General features: G+C 43.8%; 1 protein-coding gene across 6 annotated transcripts in view; it reads right to left on the bottom strand.

The window, feature by feature from the left end:
• The window catches only part of LOC143282957 (synaptotagmin-7-like), a 587,353-nt gene that overhangs the window by 143,627 nt on the left and 427,070 nt on the right, over window positions 1–16,656 (bottom strand). For 5 of the 6 annotated variants that reach the window (XM_076588882.1, XM_076588881.1, XM_076588884.1 and 2 more), the window contains one exon: window positions 6,962–6,997. The exons of the other annotated variant lie outside the window; for it this stretch is intronic. In XM_076588882.1, coding sequence (XP_076444997.1) covers window positions 6,962–6,997 — 36 coding nt within the window. The remainder of the gene's footprint in view (window positions 1–6,961; window positions 6,998–16,656) is intronic. 6 annotated transcript variants of the gene reach the window in all.

A 16,656-nucleotide genomic window follows, 5' to 3' on the forward strand; every position in this document is an offset into this window, starting at 1 on the left:
GTTCACACACACACACACACAGATGGAGGGGGATTTCTTTGTCTGACAAAGAGTCTGCTGCAAGGAACGTGGGATTTTACTTATCAAATGGACTTTTTATCACCCTCTAAGCCGTTACCTTACTTTACACGGCTCCAACACCCGACTCGCGTTCAAACCCATCTGGCTTTTCCAGTAAACTGTCTGGTGATTTCCTTCCCTGTGTCGCCCCCCCTCCTCTCCCCAACGCCTCCAACCCCTTACCCATTTTTTCTGGGACTTCAGTATTCATTAACTTATACATTTCTGAAAATGACTTGAATTTTTCTGTTTCTGACAAGTTGCTTTTTACAGTGATTAAGTGTTAAGCTTTTTACAGCTTTCCCATTAATGGCAATGGATCTGAAACTGCGTGCTGGGCTGTAAGCAGCATGATCTGAAATTGGAAACAACTGCAGCTATTCTTTACATTCACCAGTACTGACAGAATACATGTGATATTTAACACAGAATAGATAAAAAGAATATTCTAGGTTCATATTACCAGCTACGTCTTATAAACGCCAATTAAAACAACAAACAAACAAATAATCAAACCAGAACAGCAACAACAAAATGTACATCGATGATGTCTGAAAGGGTAGACATGGTTAACTTTTCCGTCTTCACGCTCTGTGAACCTTTCCAATCTGCTTATTCACGCATGCCCCAGCGTCCAACTTATTACCATGCTTCCCCAGCTCTCATCCCAGCCACATAATTCCTAATTCGATTCTTAAGTCCCCGAAATACCCACAGAGGGTAGGGCTCCCCACTTCCATTTAGAAGCCAGCTGCCGTAATGAGGGATAGACACGAACCAGCGGTATTGACCCCCAGCCAGTCGGAAAGGGAAACTTGGTGTTGGACTGGACAGACTCTTCTGAAGGGACTGGTCGGGGAGGAAATGAGATGGCTTTGATTCTGTGCATTCAGAAGGAAAGGTGCAACTGGCGAGAAGGCTGTTTGTCTTTTGACCGGAGCTGCTGTACACATTTGCTAGGTTTTTTTCTCTCCCAACTGCATGGGAGAAGACTGATGACAATTTGATGATGAGGATGCTTGCAACTAGGACGGCAATTTTCTGGGCGACACTCCTGATGTGCATCTTCTCTCATTGCAGTCCTAAACAGACAGAGAGAAGGTGGACACACGTCACACTTCTGGTGGATAAACCGTATGAACGTTCCTTTTTAGGGTCTTCTTCCGACACCAGTGGGTCTGTGTCCACCTGCGATGGTTGACTTGAATGGGTTTTTTTTTAAAGAACCCTTGGGAAATGATGTGAAAAATGGTAACATGCGTCGTTTAGTTTTTGTACAAAAAGGCTATACATTGTTTTACAGTGAAATGAGTGTTTTCCATTTGTTACTCCTCCTCCAACAGTAACTTGTTGCAGTTCTTGAAGAAGTTGCTTTAAACAGTATCAAAGTTTAAAAAACAAACTTTCCAGCAGATAGAATGATGTCAACAGATCTGGGATGACGAGCCGGGGTATAAACGATATGAACTGAAATTCTCGACAGGTCGTCACGGCCAGGCTTGTATTCATCAGTCCTGATCATCAGAACATAACATTTACCCTCTGCCTACTCCCACATCAAGCCCACAAAAACGGCAATGGAAACAGTGATTCAATGATTGCAGTACCACCTACTTCGTATAAACGTCATGGAAAAGGTGACGACTACAGACAGTATTTGACGAGTGGGGTTCCCGTTTCCATCTATCCGTCTGATAACAGATCACTCCACGTTTTTAATTTACGCGCGTAACCGAGTCCCATTTATTGCCAGGCTTCCCCAGCTCTCAGTCCTGCCACATCATTCCTAATTCGATTTCCAAGATCCCCACGTACCCACAGAGGGTAGGGCTCCCCACTTCCATTTAGAAACCAGCTGCCGTAATGAGGGACAGACACGAACCAGTGATATTGACCCCCGGCTAGCTGGAAAGGGAAACTTGGTGTAAAGGTGGACAAACTCTGCTCAAGAAACTAGTTGGGGAGGAAATGAGATGGCTTTGAATCTCTGCATTCAGAAGGAAGGGAGCAACTGGCGAGAAGGCTGTTTGTCTTTTGATCGGAGAAGTTGTCTGCAGAGCTAGTTTAAAAAAAAAAATTTTTTTTACATGCAAGTAACACAGGAGCAGATCAAAAGCTATTTGATGATGAGGATGCCTGCAACTGAGACGATACGAAGGTGTCACTCCTGTTGTGCACCTACGTCTTCCTGCAGTACTAACACACAGGTACTTTCAGAGAGAAGGTGGGAACACGTCACTCTACTGGTGGATATATGGTCTGAACCTGTTGACCAAGCGTCCCTTTTCGATGCTTTCCCTACCACGCCAGAAGTGGTCAGAAATAGCTCATTGCTCAGATGGATCCAGTGTCCACCTGTACGTGGCTAGAGGGAAAGATGGGTTTGACGAACGCTTGGGGGAAAACAGATAAAAACAATTGTGTCCTGCCAGTACAAATACGAGAAACAAACAACCAAAACGGTCTAAAACACGAAACGCCATGTTCCTTATTCAAAATTCACTGCAATAAATATTATTTGTGTTTGTCTTTGCATGTTCCTCCTAGAAATGTGAAAGTTGCTTTAAACAGTGTTGAACTGATAAGTGTTTCGCAGCTTATGATTTAATGTAAACAAGTAAGTGCATTAGAAATCACAGCTTTATGTTAAAAGGTCTGGATAGAGTGCAGGGCTACAATGGACAGGACCTGAACTTTGCAACAGCTATTTTTGTCAAGGCATGCATTCTTCAACCCTGTAAAATGATATAACTGCATTTCCATCCACTTACTTTTAAACGTCAACAGAAAACGAACTATGACATAGAAACCTTCAGATAGTATTTATACGGGTGAACATTTCCGTGTTGACCCCTCCTCCAATGACACATCATCGCAGTGGCCACTGTTAAGCACTTTCTCGTGTGCTTTTTACCAGCTTTCTCCAGCTCCGAGCCTGACCACTAAGTTTCTAATTCGATTTCTGGAGATCTCCAAGAGTCCACAGAGGCCTGGACTCGCCAGGTCCATTTAGAAGCCAGTTGTCGTAATGAGGGGAAGACACGTACCAGCGGCTCTGACCCTCCCCTCTCCCCACCCTGCAAGTCGGAAAGGGAAACTTGGGTGTAACAGTGGACAAACTCTGCTGAAGGGATTGGATGGGAAGGAAATGAGATAGCTTTGATTCTGTGCATTCAGAATGTAAGCAAACGGTGGGAAGGATCTGTGTCTTTTGATCAAAGTAGCTGTCTCCATTGCTAGTTTGTTATTGTTTTTTATGCCTACTGCAACGGAGAAGATGGATGGCGATTTAATGAGGAGGATGCTCGCACCGAAGACGGTGTCTGGAAGTTATTCCCGATGTACATCTCCGTTCCCTGCAGTCCTAACTCACAGGCCCGTTCAGAGAGAAAGCAAACAGTCACCCATCTAGTGGACAACTGGTCTGAAACTGCTGATAATTGCCCCTTCTTGATGCTTTTATTCCGACGCCTGAAGTGTCCAGAAATAGGTCACTGGTCAGATTCAGTGTCGGCTGGTGCTGGTTGGCATGTTATATTTGAAAAAAATTATCGGGAAACGTCAAATATGGCATCCTTGTATCTCTGGCATAAAAAAATATCAGGGAAATTGCTAGACATCTATGGTTCTTACAGTGATAAGAATCTATTTTTGTGTGGACTTGATTCTATCGCTTTTCGTTTTGGAGTTCAATAAGATCGATCTGCGGGATATCATGAAGAAATGGTTGAAATGAGATTTGAGGCGGCTCATTTTGTGATTGTCTTGCAGATGGACACTTGGTCGCCCGATTGATTGATATTTCATTTCGCTAGTTGCTCTAAAAATCCCGCTTCCCCCTCTCTCTCTGTCCGTACCTTTGTCTTGACCTGATTTATAATGTCAGTTTTCGATAAGTCTTGTGATCAGATGTCGCAAAGTTTTGTTAATGTTTGTGTCTCTATTTACTTATCCGACTGTCCAATTTTTTTTTGTCTTTTGTCTGCATACATGCCGTCTGTCCATCATCTATCCAGCTGCCTGTCTCATAATTTATCGTTTGTATAATTTATATGTATATCTTTACAAAGTTCTCCCTCAAACATCAAATATGGACTGTGAAATACTGTCAGTAACAATCTGAAAAACAACAACCACAAAAATCACCTTTTATAAACATGACATGAAACAAGAAGTTTTCTTCAAACATAGCGTTCAGTTCCTTCTTTCTATTTGAAAAGATATCAATGCTAAGCCATGGTCCCTGTCTTTAATAAAGATGGAAAAAAAAGTTGACGTGACCTGTTGCTGAAACCATCTTTTTTAAAACCAACAAGCGTTTGTGAATAAAAAATGACTTTGCCATTATAATTTAATCTGATAAAATGAGGGCAAAAGGCAGACATACTACTGACTATTGCTGACCACAGCTGACATAAAATCTACCATAATCTTCTCATGTCGACAAAAGCAGTCAGCGGCTCAGACAATTAAGGACATGTGGACATCGTTTAGAGTCCCAGGGTACAAAAATAAAACATACAAGTCTATACTTAGAATACGATCCTTATGATCATGCTGAAAACAAGACCAACTCATCACATGATAATACGATACAAAATTATAATATAGCAGTTGTAACAATGTAACGATGATAATAATAATACTACTGATAACAATGACAATGATGGTGATAACAGTTCAATATGACACCAGTACACCACCAGTAACAACAGCAGCAACAACGACCACAACAACAATAGAGTTCATTAACCCAACCAGTCGAAAGGACCATCTCAATGCAGGTACTGTACCACAAGTACACATTACTTGAGCGAATAAATAGACGACAAGCATACACAGAGTTGTTAAGACCATACAAAAGCATTTTCTCTCTCTCTCTCTCTTTTCAAATTTCACCCTCATTTGCCCATTTCCCCCCAACCCTCCATTCATTCACATCTCCCACCCCTTCTAACCGATAATACTCAAATGTATTCATAACTACTTTAACAAAATGTCTTCAATCACCGATATGTGTGACATGACAGTAAACAGAATTCCTCCCCCCTCTCTTTCTGTTTTAAATCGATTCCTTACCCCTGAATTTAAGAAAAGAATGCCTAGGCTGAGGAAGAAATGTTTCAGCAGCTTGATGACTGTTTTGGATATAAACGGGTACAGAAAGCTCCAAACACAACATCAAAACAATTCTAATATACACTTTCATCAATCTGAAGCAAACGCTGACCAACACAGACTAACATTAAAGATTACTGATGTATTTCATTCATCAGTCCAGCACACGAGGATATGAACAACAAGAATCACAAAAATGAAACAATACCTAAAGAAGACAAGACAACAGCAGCAAGCCATATTATATCTTATACATATATCATTTGTCAAATTCGCAGTAAGGATGGAATTTTACCTTCATGCACATGTTTTAAACTGCAGTGATTGCAGTACCAACAGGATCCAAATAAACAGTTCACATTGTGATTACACACACACACACACACACATATCTTGTATACAAAGTTGGCTAATCACAGGCGATTATTTTTTAAGGATGCTTTTACAGCAGCAATAATAGTAATAATTAAAATACTTGCTATGGAAATAACTAACCTTTACCCACCCCCTCCTTCGCTACAAAAAGATAAACATACACTGAACACAAAGAGAGGCAGTGACAGAGAACACCAAAACAGAGAAAGACATAGGGGACCATAGTGCACCTTCTAATAAATCTCTTTTTGCGCTCAACACCTGTTGCATGCTAATTAATTAAGTACCATTCGTTAATGGCTGTCAATAACATTTATTCAAAACATACACAAAAAAAGTTTCCTGAAGGGAAACCCTCACCAACACACCCGTGTCAACACGCCTTGTATTACACACACCAACCCTTCTGTCTTCTATATCCATCGTAACAAAAGATCAACTGAAAAGGGGTGGCCTATGAAGCATGGACTACTCTAAACAGTGTGAAATTGTGAACTATTTCATACAACAACAACGACGAAACAGGACGCAGGCTTACTGGGTGAATCAGCGACTGCAAGTTTACTACAACAATGACTGTGACAGGAATGTGGAAGAAGGCACATTAAGAAGGGGCGGGTATGAGGGCAGAGGAGACAGGTCTGAGGAAAACGGGAGAATTGTCAGGGAGAAGTAAAGAAGCTACAGTACGAGGGGATGGGAGGAGGAGATGCGAAGGGGAAGGAGGGGGGGCCGGGGGGGATTCTTGAGAATATGACGGGCGATATGAAGATGGATGAACAGAAACTATGCGTGTCCTACAGCTGTTTGCACTGAAGACAAAACAGTGATGTGGTAATAAAAGCATCCTTGACGATTTGTGATTTTCTTGTAACTCTTGTGTGTTTAATGGTTGCCTTTCTGAAGGTGTAACGGTGAATAACAATTTCAAGAAAACACACTTGTATTATGATTTATGACTTTCTTGTGTGTCCAATAGTTATTCTACTGAAAATGTTAACACCGAATAAGAACCCCCCCACCCCCCAATATTTTCGTAATATGATTTTACTTCTTATTACCGTGAGTGTCCAGCACTGAAAGCATGAAAGTAATGAAATCACCCGTACCATGATCTGATTTCTGAATATCCTCTCCCTTCATATTTTGTGAGGGACGTAATGAAAACTTCGACCAATCAAACGCAAACTAGAGTTCGGGCACCACTAACCTTTCCCTTCCACACTAACATTTCATTTTTTTTCTCCTTCAAAAAGTAAAACAAAAAAAGCAAGGGGGTTTGGCAGCACATGTATGACACCAAGTACACCACAACCACAGACAGGGAGGGCAGAAGAAGAAGAAGAAGACAGGGTTCCAGTCTACCCAGTGACAAGGCAAACATCCACGTCTACGCAAGGCTCAATACCTTTTAAACAACCCATTGAAAAAGCCTCCTTTTTGGCTGGAGAGAGAGAAAAAGAAACAAATAAGAAAACTGTGTTAGCAAACACCACCAGCATATCAAGACCAGAAATAAGACATTCCGCGGTGCCTGGAAAGAGAAGCCAAGACATGAATAGATGAAATTTCAATGCAAAATGTTATGCATGCACATTCAGACAGGCATTTCCTCCTGATTGGGAGAAATGAAAATTGACATAAAAGTGCAAACAGCTGCAAAGTCAGGTTCAAAACAACATAAAAAAAGGACATTAACAATGATTAAAAGATATGCACATAATTATGCAGAACATTAAGAAAAAAAATCAGTTGCGAAAAGAATAACTGGGATAAAATATCAACATTAAAACATTCTACAATCACACACACAATCGGACAAATGACAAACGGCAACTGGCAGCAAATGTCCTCCCACGCGGTCATTTTCAACTGTTTCGTATCATCTTTTATTTTCATCTTTGTAAATTCCTGAGATACTCAAACGCATTCGCTATTACTTTTAACGAATGATAAATTTAGGTGCATTCTTTTTTTCTTCTCTTCTCCCTTCCTTTTTAGTTACAACACACACACACACACACGCGCGCGCGCGCAAACACGCACACACACACACGCGCAAACACACTTTCACTTACTCACATGCGTACACAGTAATTTCTCCCCCCCCCCCCCCTCAATTTTTTTCCTACCCTCGTCAAATATCACTTACAGTGAAAAGACGTTAAACTAAAGAACGAACTAACGAACACACACACAAACACACTCAAACACACATACACTCACCCACTCTCTAACAAAACACGCATGTGTGCACGCGTTCACATCAGGTGCAGATCTGCATTTGGTTTCCTCCCCTCCCCCATTCTGTCTCTGTCCCCATCTTTCCCATCTCGTCCGTCTGTCTCTCTCTATCTTTGTACCTTTCCCTGCCCTCTCCCTCCCTCCCTCTCTGTCTCTCTCTGTGTAAAGAGTAGGGGTTGACAGTAGGGATGAGCATCCTCTTGTCTCCATTCTGCACGCCATCTATCGTCTTCAAGAAAACAGAAGATCGACACTGATGACTGTCATTTCTGAGAGGAGATGCATTTATGTTTGTCTTTCCCATTAATTTTACGTTCGTCGCATCCATCAACTCAACATCTGAGGCGAAAGAGCGAGCTTCCTTGCCTGTGTTTACCGCTGAATTGTCGCCTCCGCTGAATTGTCGCCGGCGACAATTTAGGCGGAGCTCAGTTAACAGATTCAGAATTAACCACTTTCAGAATTTATGTTTTATGTTTATCGGAGATAGGAACATCAAATTGGAAAATGCATTTACAATGTCAATACAGCCAGAGACAGACAGAATGAGAGAGAGAGAGGGGGGGGGGAAGAGACGGAGAGAGAGAGAGAGAGAGAGAGAGAGAGAGAGAGAGAGAGAGAGAAACAGAGAAATAGTGAGACAGAATAGAAATAAATGAGACAGAGATAGACCAAGAGAAACATGACAATAAAGAACTAACTATAGAACTGTCTGACATGAAATAAGCGTCTCGGCGCCTGTAGACAATACCGCTGAATAGAAATAATCATAAAAACTGAATGTTAAAAAAACAAAACAAAAAACAAAAAAAACAACAACAACAACATCAACACAAAAAGCAAACTGTAAAGAAACAGAAAGACAGACAGACAGACAGACGGAGAGAGAGAGAGAGAGAGAGAGAGAGAGAGAGAGAGAGAGAGAGAGAGAGAGACAGATAGATAGAAAGAGAGAGACAGACAAGAGACAGAAACAGAAACAGACAGATAGACTGAGAAAGAAAGAGACAGACATAGAGAAACAGACAGACAAACAGACAGACAGAGAGCAAAGAAGTTCTTTAACTTTCGCTCCTATATAGCCGCTTAACCCCCTCAACTCCCCACCTCCAAGCTAAAGCAACAGATCAACGAACTCCCCCAGAGGAAACTTTCTCGATGTATAAAACCAGTTAGCAATCTCCGAGGGCCTAGCACTTTTCTGTGTGATCTTGAAGGATAGAAAGTTAGTTTCTTAAACCTAATCTCATTCATCAAGGCAGTCAGACAGACAGACAGAAGCCTTTTTTCATACTTTTTTTTATTTTAAAGTTACCTTCATCAGAGACTGTTGAAGGGTACACAGGACTGCCATCACCACCCCGCCCTTTCAATCGAAAAGGACATACCAGCTAAATAGGTAACGCACTTCTGAATAGCACTTGACGGTCGTAAAACTCTGCACCATGCTCAGTTCTGACTTCTTACTGCCCTGGCATGTAGGGCAAACAACGAAGAATGAGTTTAAGGCCCGTCACACACGGTCGTCTTGGTTTCTTCTGTTGCTGTTTCCGTTAACAAAACTTTTCTTTCCATTTTTTACATGGAGCCGGGTTGTTGGCCCTGTGTCCAAAATCAACCTGGAGGACTTGTGGATCTGGCTTCGTCCAGCATCCACCCTTCGACCTGTCCGGCTTGGGTGGCCCCTACCAGGAACATAAGCTCCCGCCGGTATAGCTCTGGAGGTCTCTGAGACACACAAGCCTCCCCGACCCATCCACCCACCCTCTCCCTCCACCCCCTTCCCTCTCGCCCCCAACGCAAGGTGGCAATTCTTCGGGCACCTGTTTACATGTAGTCAAAGACAGGGATGTGCTCAGTCAGCTCACGGTATCCCACCACCATACATCTTCCGTCGACAAAAAGGGTCGACCTTTAATTAATTGATTAATTTAAGCTTTGATTAAGTGGAACTGACTTCATGCCACGATTTTCGTCGCGTACTCTCTCTCTCCCTCCCTCCCTCCCTCTCTCTCTCTCTCTCTCTCTGTCCGTCTCTCTCTGTGATTTTCGATCTGCCTGCATTTTTGAATGACTACCGAACCTGATCGACCTGCTGTGTACATTCAGCTGGAAATGAACATTCGCAACGTCAACCAACACCACTAACAACAACACTAAGTGGTAATGCGTCAGTCGAGGAAAGGTACTGAAAATAAAAAAAAATCCACACACTATTATCATGTGACTGAACAATTTATCGGCATCCACATCTCTACATCTCTCCTGGTTTTCTGCTCATCATGTCTTTCTCTCAGTCACCGCTTCTCCGTTTCTCTCACGCTCGTGTATTGATAGAGTGACTGAATGATTGATTGATAGGGATACTTATATAGTGCCTATCCTCGGTCGGACACCAAACTCTAAGCGCTTTACAAACACGGGGTCATTTGCACAACAGGCTGCCACTGGGCGCTCATCATTCGTTTCTTGTGTCATTCAGTCAGATTTCAGGCACGCACACACACACACACACACACTCAGACAGACATGTAACATTTTACGTGTATGACCGGTTTTTTTTGTTTTTTTTTCTTTTACCCCGCCATGTAGGCAGCCATACTCCGTTTTCAGGGGTGTGCATGCTGGGTATGTTTTTGTTTCCATAATCCACCGAACGCTGACATGGATTACGGGTTATTTAACTTTATTTAACGTGCATATTTGATCTTCTCCTTCTTGCTCGCTTAAAGGAGGAAGCTGACAGAATGGTTAAGACGCCAATACAGAGAGTCCGTGAGGACCTGGGTTCGATTCCAGCTCTCGCCCTTTCTCGTAAGTTTGACTGAAAAAAAAAATCAAACTGAGCGTCTAGTCATTCGGATGAGACAACCTAGGTCCCGTGTGCAATATGCACTTGGCGCACTGAAAAAGAACCCATGGCAACAAGAGTGTTGTCGTCTGGCAAAACTTAGTTGAAGAAATCCACACTGATAGGTACGCAGATATAATATATATGCATGCACTCAAGGCCTGACTAAGTGCGTTAGGTTAGGCTGCAGGTCAGGCATCTGGTAGCAGATGTGGTATATCCTACATGGATTTGTTCGAACGCAGTGACGCCTCCTTGAGAAACTGAAACTGAAACTCTTTCTCTGTCTATGCCCTCCCCTCTGCCCCCCGCCACCTCCCCACACCCTCTCTCTCTATCTCTCTCACTCAGAGGACAAGCAAAGGGCGGGCTGCCTCCCCTTAGCTTAAATCGATACCAGAACGTCCACCCCCCCCACCCCACTACACCCCCTTCCCTTTGTCATCCGGCCCTTTTACATGGGTTTGAAGCAACATACACCCTCTCCTCCCCCTTCCCCCCCCCTAGCCTGTTGCAGCGATCGATTTTTTTTTCTCTCTGGAATACACACCGCACTCTCTCCCCCCCCTCTCCTCCACTCTTGTTCCCATCACCTCCTTCTCCTCCCACCCCTCTTCCTTTTCAGCCTCTTCAAACCATCACCCATTTCCAGTGCATCATCCATCCTCTCCAACTTTGGCAATTGTCTCTCTTTGTCTGTATCTGTCTCCCCTTGTCTCTCTTTGTCAGTCTCTGTCTCCCCTTGTCAGTCTCTGTCTCCCCTTGTTTCGCTTTGTCAGTCTCTGTCTCCCCTTGTCTCTCTTTGTCAGCCTCTGTCTCCCCTTGTCTCTCTTTGTCTGTATCTGTCTCCCCTTGTCTATCTTTGTCTGTCTCTGTCTCCCCTTGTCTCTCTTTGTCTGTCTCTGTCTCCCCTTGTCTCTCTTTGTCTGTCTCTGTCTCCCCTTGTTTCTCTTTGTCAGTCTCTGTCTCCCCTTGTTTCTATGTGTCAGTCTCTGTCTTCCCTTGTCTCTCTTTGTCAGTCTCTGTCTCCCCTTGTTTCTATGTGTCAGTCTCTGTCTCCCCTTGTTTCTCTTTGTCAGTCTCTGTCTCCCCTTGTCTCTCTTTGTCAGTCTCTATCTCCCCTTGTTTCTATGTGTCTGTCTCTGTCTCCCCTTGTCTCTCTTTGTCTGTCTCTGTCTTCCCTTGTCTCTCTTTGTCAGTCTCTATCTCCCCTTGTTTCTATTTGTCAGTCTCTGTCTCCCCTTGTCTCTCTTTGTCTGTCTCTGTCTCCCCTTGTTTCTATGTGTCTGTCTCTATCTCCCCTTGTTTCTCTTTGTCAGTCTCTGTCTCCCCTTGTCTCTCTTTGACAGTCTCTGTCTCCCCTTGTCTCTCTTTGCCAGTCTCTGTCTCCCCTTGTCTCTGTCTGTATCTGTCTCCCCTTGTCTCTCTTTGTCAGTCTCTGTCTCCTCTTGTCTCTCTTTGTCAGTCTCTATCTCCCCTTGTCTCTCTTTGTCTGTCTCTGTCTCCCCTTGTTTCTCTTTGTCAGTCATTGTCTCCCCTTGTCTCTCTTTGTCAGTCTCTGTCTCCCCTTGTCTCTCTTTGTCAGTCTCTGTCTCCCCTTGTCTGTCTCTGTCTCCCCTTGTCTCTCTTTGCCAGTCTCTGTCTCCCCTTGTTTCTATGTGTCTGTCTCTGTCTCCCCTTGTTTCCCTTTGCCAGTCTCTGTCTCCCCTTGTCTCTCTTTGTCAGTCTCTGTCTCCCCTTGTCTCTCTTTGCCAGTCTCTGTCTCCCCTTGTTTCCATGTGTCTGTCTCTGTCTCCCCTTGCCATTCAGTCATTGTCTCCCTTGTCTCTCTTTGTCGTCTCTGTCTCCCCTTGTCTCTCTTTGTCAGTCTCTTCTCCTCTTGTCTCTCTTTGTCAGTCTTGTTCCCTTGTCTCTCTCTGCCAGTCATTGTCTCCCGCCCTTTGTCAGTCTCTTCTCCCCTTGTTTCTTGTTCGTCTCCTGTCTCCTTGCTGTCTCCTTTCTCTCTTTCAGTCTTGTCTCCCTTGCGCTCTCCCCTTTCCATCTGTCTCCCCTGTCTTCTTGCATCTGTGTCTCCCCTTGTCTCTTGCCAGTCTTGTCTCCCTTGTCTCTCTTGCTCCTGTTTTTCGCTTCCTTGTTCTCTTTGTCATCCTTCTCCCTTGTCTCCGCCTTCCACTGTCTCTCTTTTCCCTTGTCTTTCTCTTGCAGTCTTGTTCCCGCACTTGTCTCTGCTTTGCCATTTCTCCCTCCTTGTCCCCTGTCTTCTTTGCAGTCTCTGTCTCCCCTTGTCTCTCTTTGCCAGTCTCTGTCTCCCCTTGTCTCGCTTTGCCAGCCTCTGTCTCTCCCCCCACCCCCTTTTCGCTTCTTCCAGGCTTCATCCTCCTCCAGTTTTGACAGTCGCGTTTGTTTCTCTCTCTCTCTCCCTCTTTCTGTCTCCTCTCTCTTTCTCCATTCCCTTTTCTCCTCCCCTTTCTCTTTCTCCCCTCCTCCCCTTCACCTCCCCTCTCTCTTTCTTCCCTCCTCCCCTTCACCCCCCCACCACCACTTCACTGTCTTTCTCTGTGTCTTTCTCTCACTGTGCCCCACTCCTTCTCTCCACTGCCTCTTCAATCCTCTATCCATCCAGTTCGGCAGTTCGACATATCTCTTTCCTCCCTCTCAATCTGTCTATACCTCTGTCTCTCACTCCTCTTCTCTCTCTCTCTCCTGAAGGAATGCGTGGGAGGGGGTGGGGGTGGGGGTGGGGGGGAGGGTTGGTGTGGTCGCAGGCAAGGGGGTCCATCCTCCTTCTCCTCCTCGCCTAAAGGGGGGTGACTCCCTTTCTTTCTCCAGACCCGCAGATTCGGAATGGAGTCTGTTCAAAAGTGGCGAGGGAGGGGGAAATTGTGTGTGTGTGTGTGTGTGTGTGTGTGTGTGTGTGTGTGTGTGTGTGTGTGTGTGTGAACACGCTGCTGAGCTGAAAGGTCACTGGCTTGACTAGAGAGAGAGAGAGAGAGAGAGAGACAGACAGAGAGAGACAGAGACAGAGAGAGAAGGGAGTGAGGGAGAGAGAGTGGGGAGGGAGGGAGGGAGAGAGGGAGAGAGAGGGGGAGGGAGGGAGGGAGAGAGAGAGGAGGAAGGAGGGAGGGAGGGAGGGAGGGAGGGAGAGAGACAGAGAGAGATAGAAACAGAGAGAGAGAGAGAGAGAGAGAGAGAGAGAGAGAGAAGCACAAATAGCGGCCAATCAGTTTCATGCATCTCTCTCTCTCTGTGAAGTAAAATAATTCCTTATTATTTTCAAGCAAAGACTTATCGATCTGTTCAATCAAAGATGGTCGGGTACTATCAGTGATAGAGAAAGGTATTCCTGATACAGATCATTCAAAGTCATATTTGAACAGGGAAAATGCATAACAAGTGCTGATGAATATTGTTTCAGGGTGGCGTTGTCTCAGTGTATGCGTGTGTGTGTGTGTGTGTGTGTGTGTGTGTGTGTGTGTGTGTGTGTGTGTGCGTGCGTGAGAGAGACAGAGAGAGAGAGAGAGAGAGAGAGAGAGGGGGGAGAGAGAGATGGAGTGGTGGAGGAAGGGAGTGCGTGTGTCTGTGTGTGTGCACGCGCGCTTGTGAAAGAGCATGCATGTGAGCATGAGTTCAAATGTGCGTGCGTGTATGCATGCGGGCGTGTGTGTTTATGTGTTAGTGCTTACGTTAGTGCTAATGTGTGTGTGGGTGTTAGTACTTATGTTAGTGCTAATGTGTGTGTGTGTGCGTGTGTGCGTGTGGACGTGAGCACGCGCCAGTGTGATACGAGGAAACGGGCGAATTTGCATCAGCTCAAGAAGCAGAAGGACAGGCAACAGGGCTAAAAGAACTAGCATCTTGAACAGAAACAAATTAGCACCAGGAACGTAAAAACATGCAGATTAGCACAAAAGGAATCAAAGAACAAGCGTCGGCGACAGAGGAAATTGTATCAGGAAGCAATAGCCAGAAAGAGATGAATTAGCACCGGGAAGACAAGATTTGGCAAGCAGGAAGGCAAACATTAGCGTCAGGAAGAGAGGAATTAACACCAGGAAGGGGGGCATTATCACCAGCAGCTCCCTCTCTCTCTGTCTCTGTTTCTCTCTCCCTGTCTCTGTCTCCCCCTCTCTCATCTCTCTATCGTTAGAATCAATCGAACGATAACGATCTTACTTGTCCCTTGTGCAGATGTGCTGAAGAAAATAAGCTTCACTTTGTGTTACGTTGCTGAGCTCTGAATTGCATTATGCATCAGTTAAATCCGTAAAGAATATCATATTGTAGACGCCCATACCCGTTTCAAGTTTCCTTGCTTTTGTCATCAATAAATGAAACTATTGTAAATCAGCTCGCTGTTTACTTGTATAAAACATTCAAACCAACAGCTTATTGCATTGCTAAGTCAACAGTTAGTTTTGTTGTCGTTTACGCTGTCCTGAAAAGTTACTTTTATTGTATTGGAATGTGTGTTCTTTGAATCCCTTTCACGAGGGATCACGGCCTTTATTGAATAAACAAATGTTCCGAGTCCTCCCGCCCCCATTCTCTCTCTCTCTCTCTCTGTCTCTCTATCCACACACACACACACACACACGAACCACATCGCCCCGACTACAGCAGAACGCAACAAAACATCAGGTATATAAACAAATCAATATTGGTATTACATAACAGTGGAACATTACAGCGGTAGAATCATAGTTAAGAGCACAAGTTTCCATGTGATGAATGCAGAAACATTTTGCTCTAAGAAAAGAAAACAAAACTTTGCACTAAGAATAGAACCCCCCCCCCCCAAAAAAAAAAAACAAAACAAAAAAAAAAAAAACACAAAAACAACAACAAGCCAACAACAACCCCCCCCCCCCCCCCCCAAAAAAAAAAAAGAAAAAAGAAAAAGAAAAAAAGAACAGACATGGATGCAGAAGAATAAGCAGCGGGAACAAAAAAACATCAAAAACTAGTATATTCAGTTTTGAAGGATGAACAAAAAATGTTAACAAACAAATTCCTGCATTAGGGGGAGACAAGAAGACAAAGCCAAGTATCAGGGATAAATAAGAATAATAATATTAGCCGACCAGAAACAGAAGAATGGGTGCCTGGAAAAAGAAAAAAAAGAGAGAGAGATCGAATGATTGGAATAGCAAAGGCACCTTATGTTTACACAATGTCGTATTGTATTGTCCATGCGAATCGGGGAAATTGTTTGGAGGACGTGACGTGTACTTGGTGGAGCCCCGCCTCTATCGCCTTTGTGATGTGTACAGAGGAATCTGGTACATATTGCTTCTCTCATGACTGCAGACCTATGCTGAATGTAAAGTGTGTCATTTGCCTAAAAAGGAATACAAATACTAATATATATATATATTCTACTAATATATACATACATATATATTCACATGAAGGAACAGCGTGCCAAAGAAAAAAAAAGAAAGAACAAGAACCAGGACCAGAAAAGAATTAGCATAAGCAAGAGAAGTATTAGCATGAAGAACAAAACGATTAGCATCTCGAACAGAAGAATTACCATCAGGGAATGGAACGATTGTGTTTCTGGAAGAATGATTAGCATCTGCATGAATACGATGACTGGCAACAGGAATGGGTGTACTGCCGGCAGGAGTCTAAGAAATACAGGATGTGTGTGTGTGTGTGTGTGTGTGTGTGTGTGTGTGTGTGTGTGTGTGTGTGTGTGTGTGTGTGTACATGCAAGTGTTGTTGTTTTTTGAGTATGTACGTGAGTGTCTGCATGTGTTTGCGTGTACAATGCACGTACGAGTACACACACACACACACACACACATACATATATATATATATATATATATATATATATATATATAGAGAGAGAGAGAGAGAGAGAGAGAGAGAAATATCACACATATATTATATATATATATATATGTGTGTGTGTGTGTGTGTGTGTGTGTGTGTGTGTGTGTGTGTGTGTGTGTGTGCGCGCGCGCGCGTGTTTGTATCAGTCAATCAGTTGTACTGTAAAG

This window comes from Babylonia areolata, chromosome 6 (genome assembly GCF_041734735.1).
Source record: "Babylonia areolata isolate BAREFJ2019XMU chromosome 6, ASM4173473v1, whole genome shotgun sequence".
NCBI classification, from domain to species: Eukaryota; Metazoa; Mollusca; class Gastropoda; order Neogastropoda; family Buccinidae; genus Babylonia; species Babylonia areolata.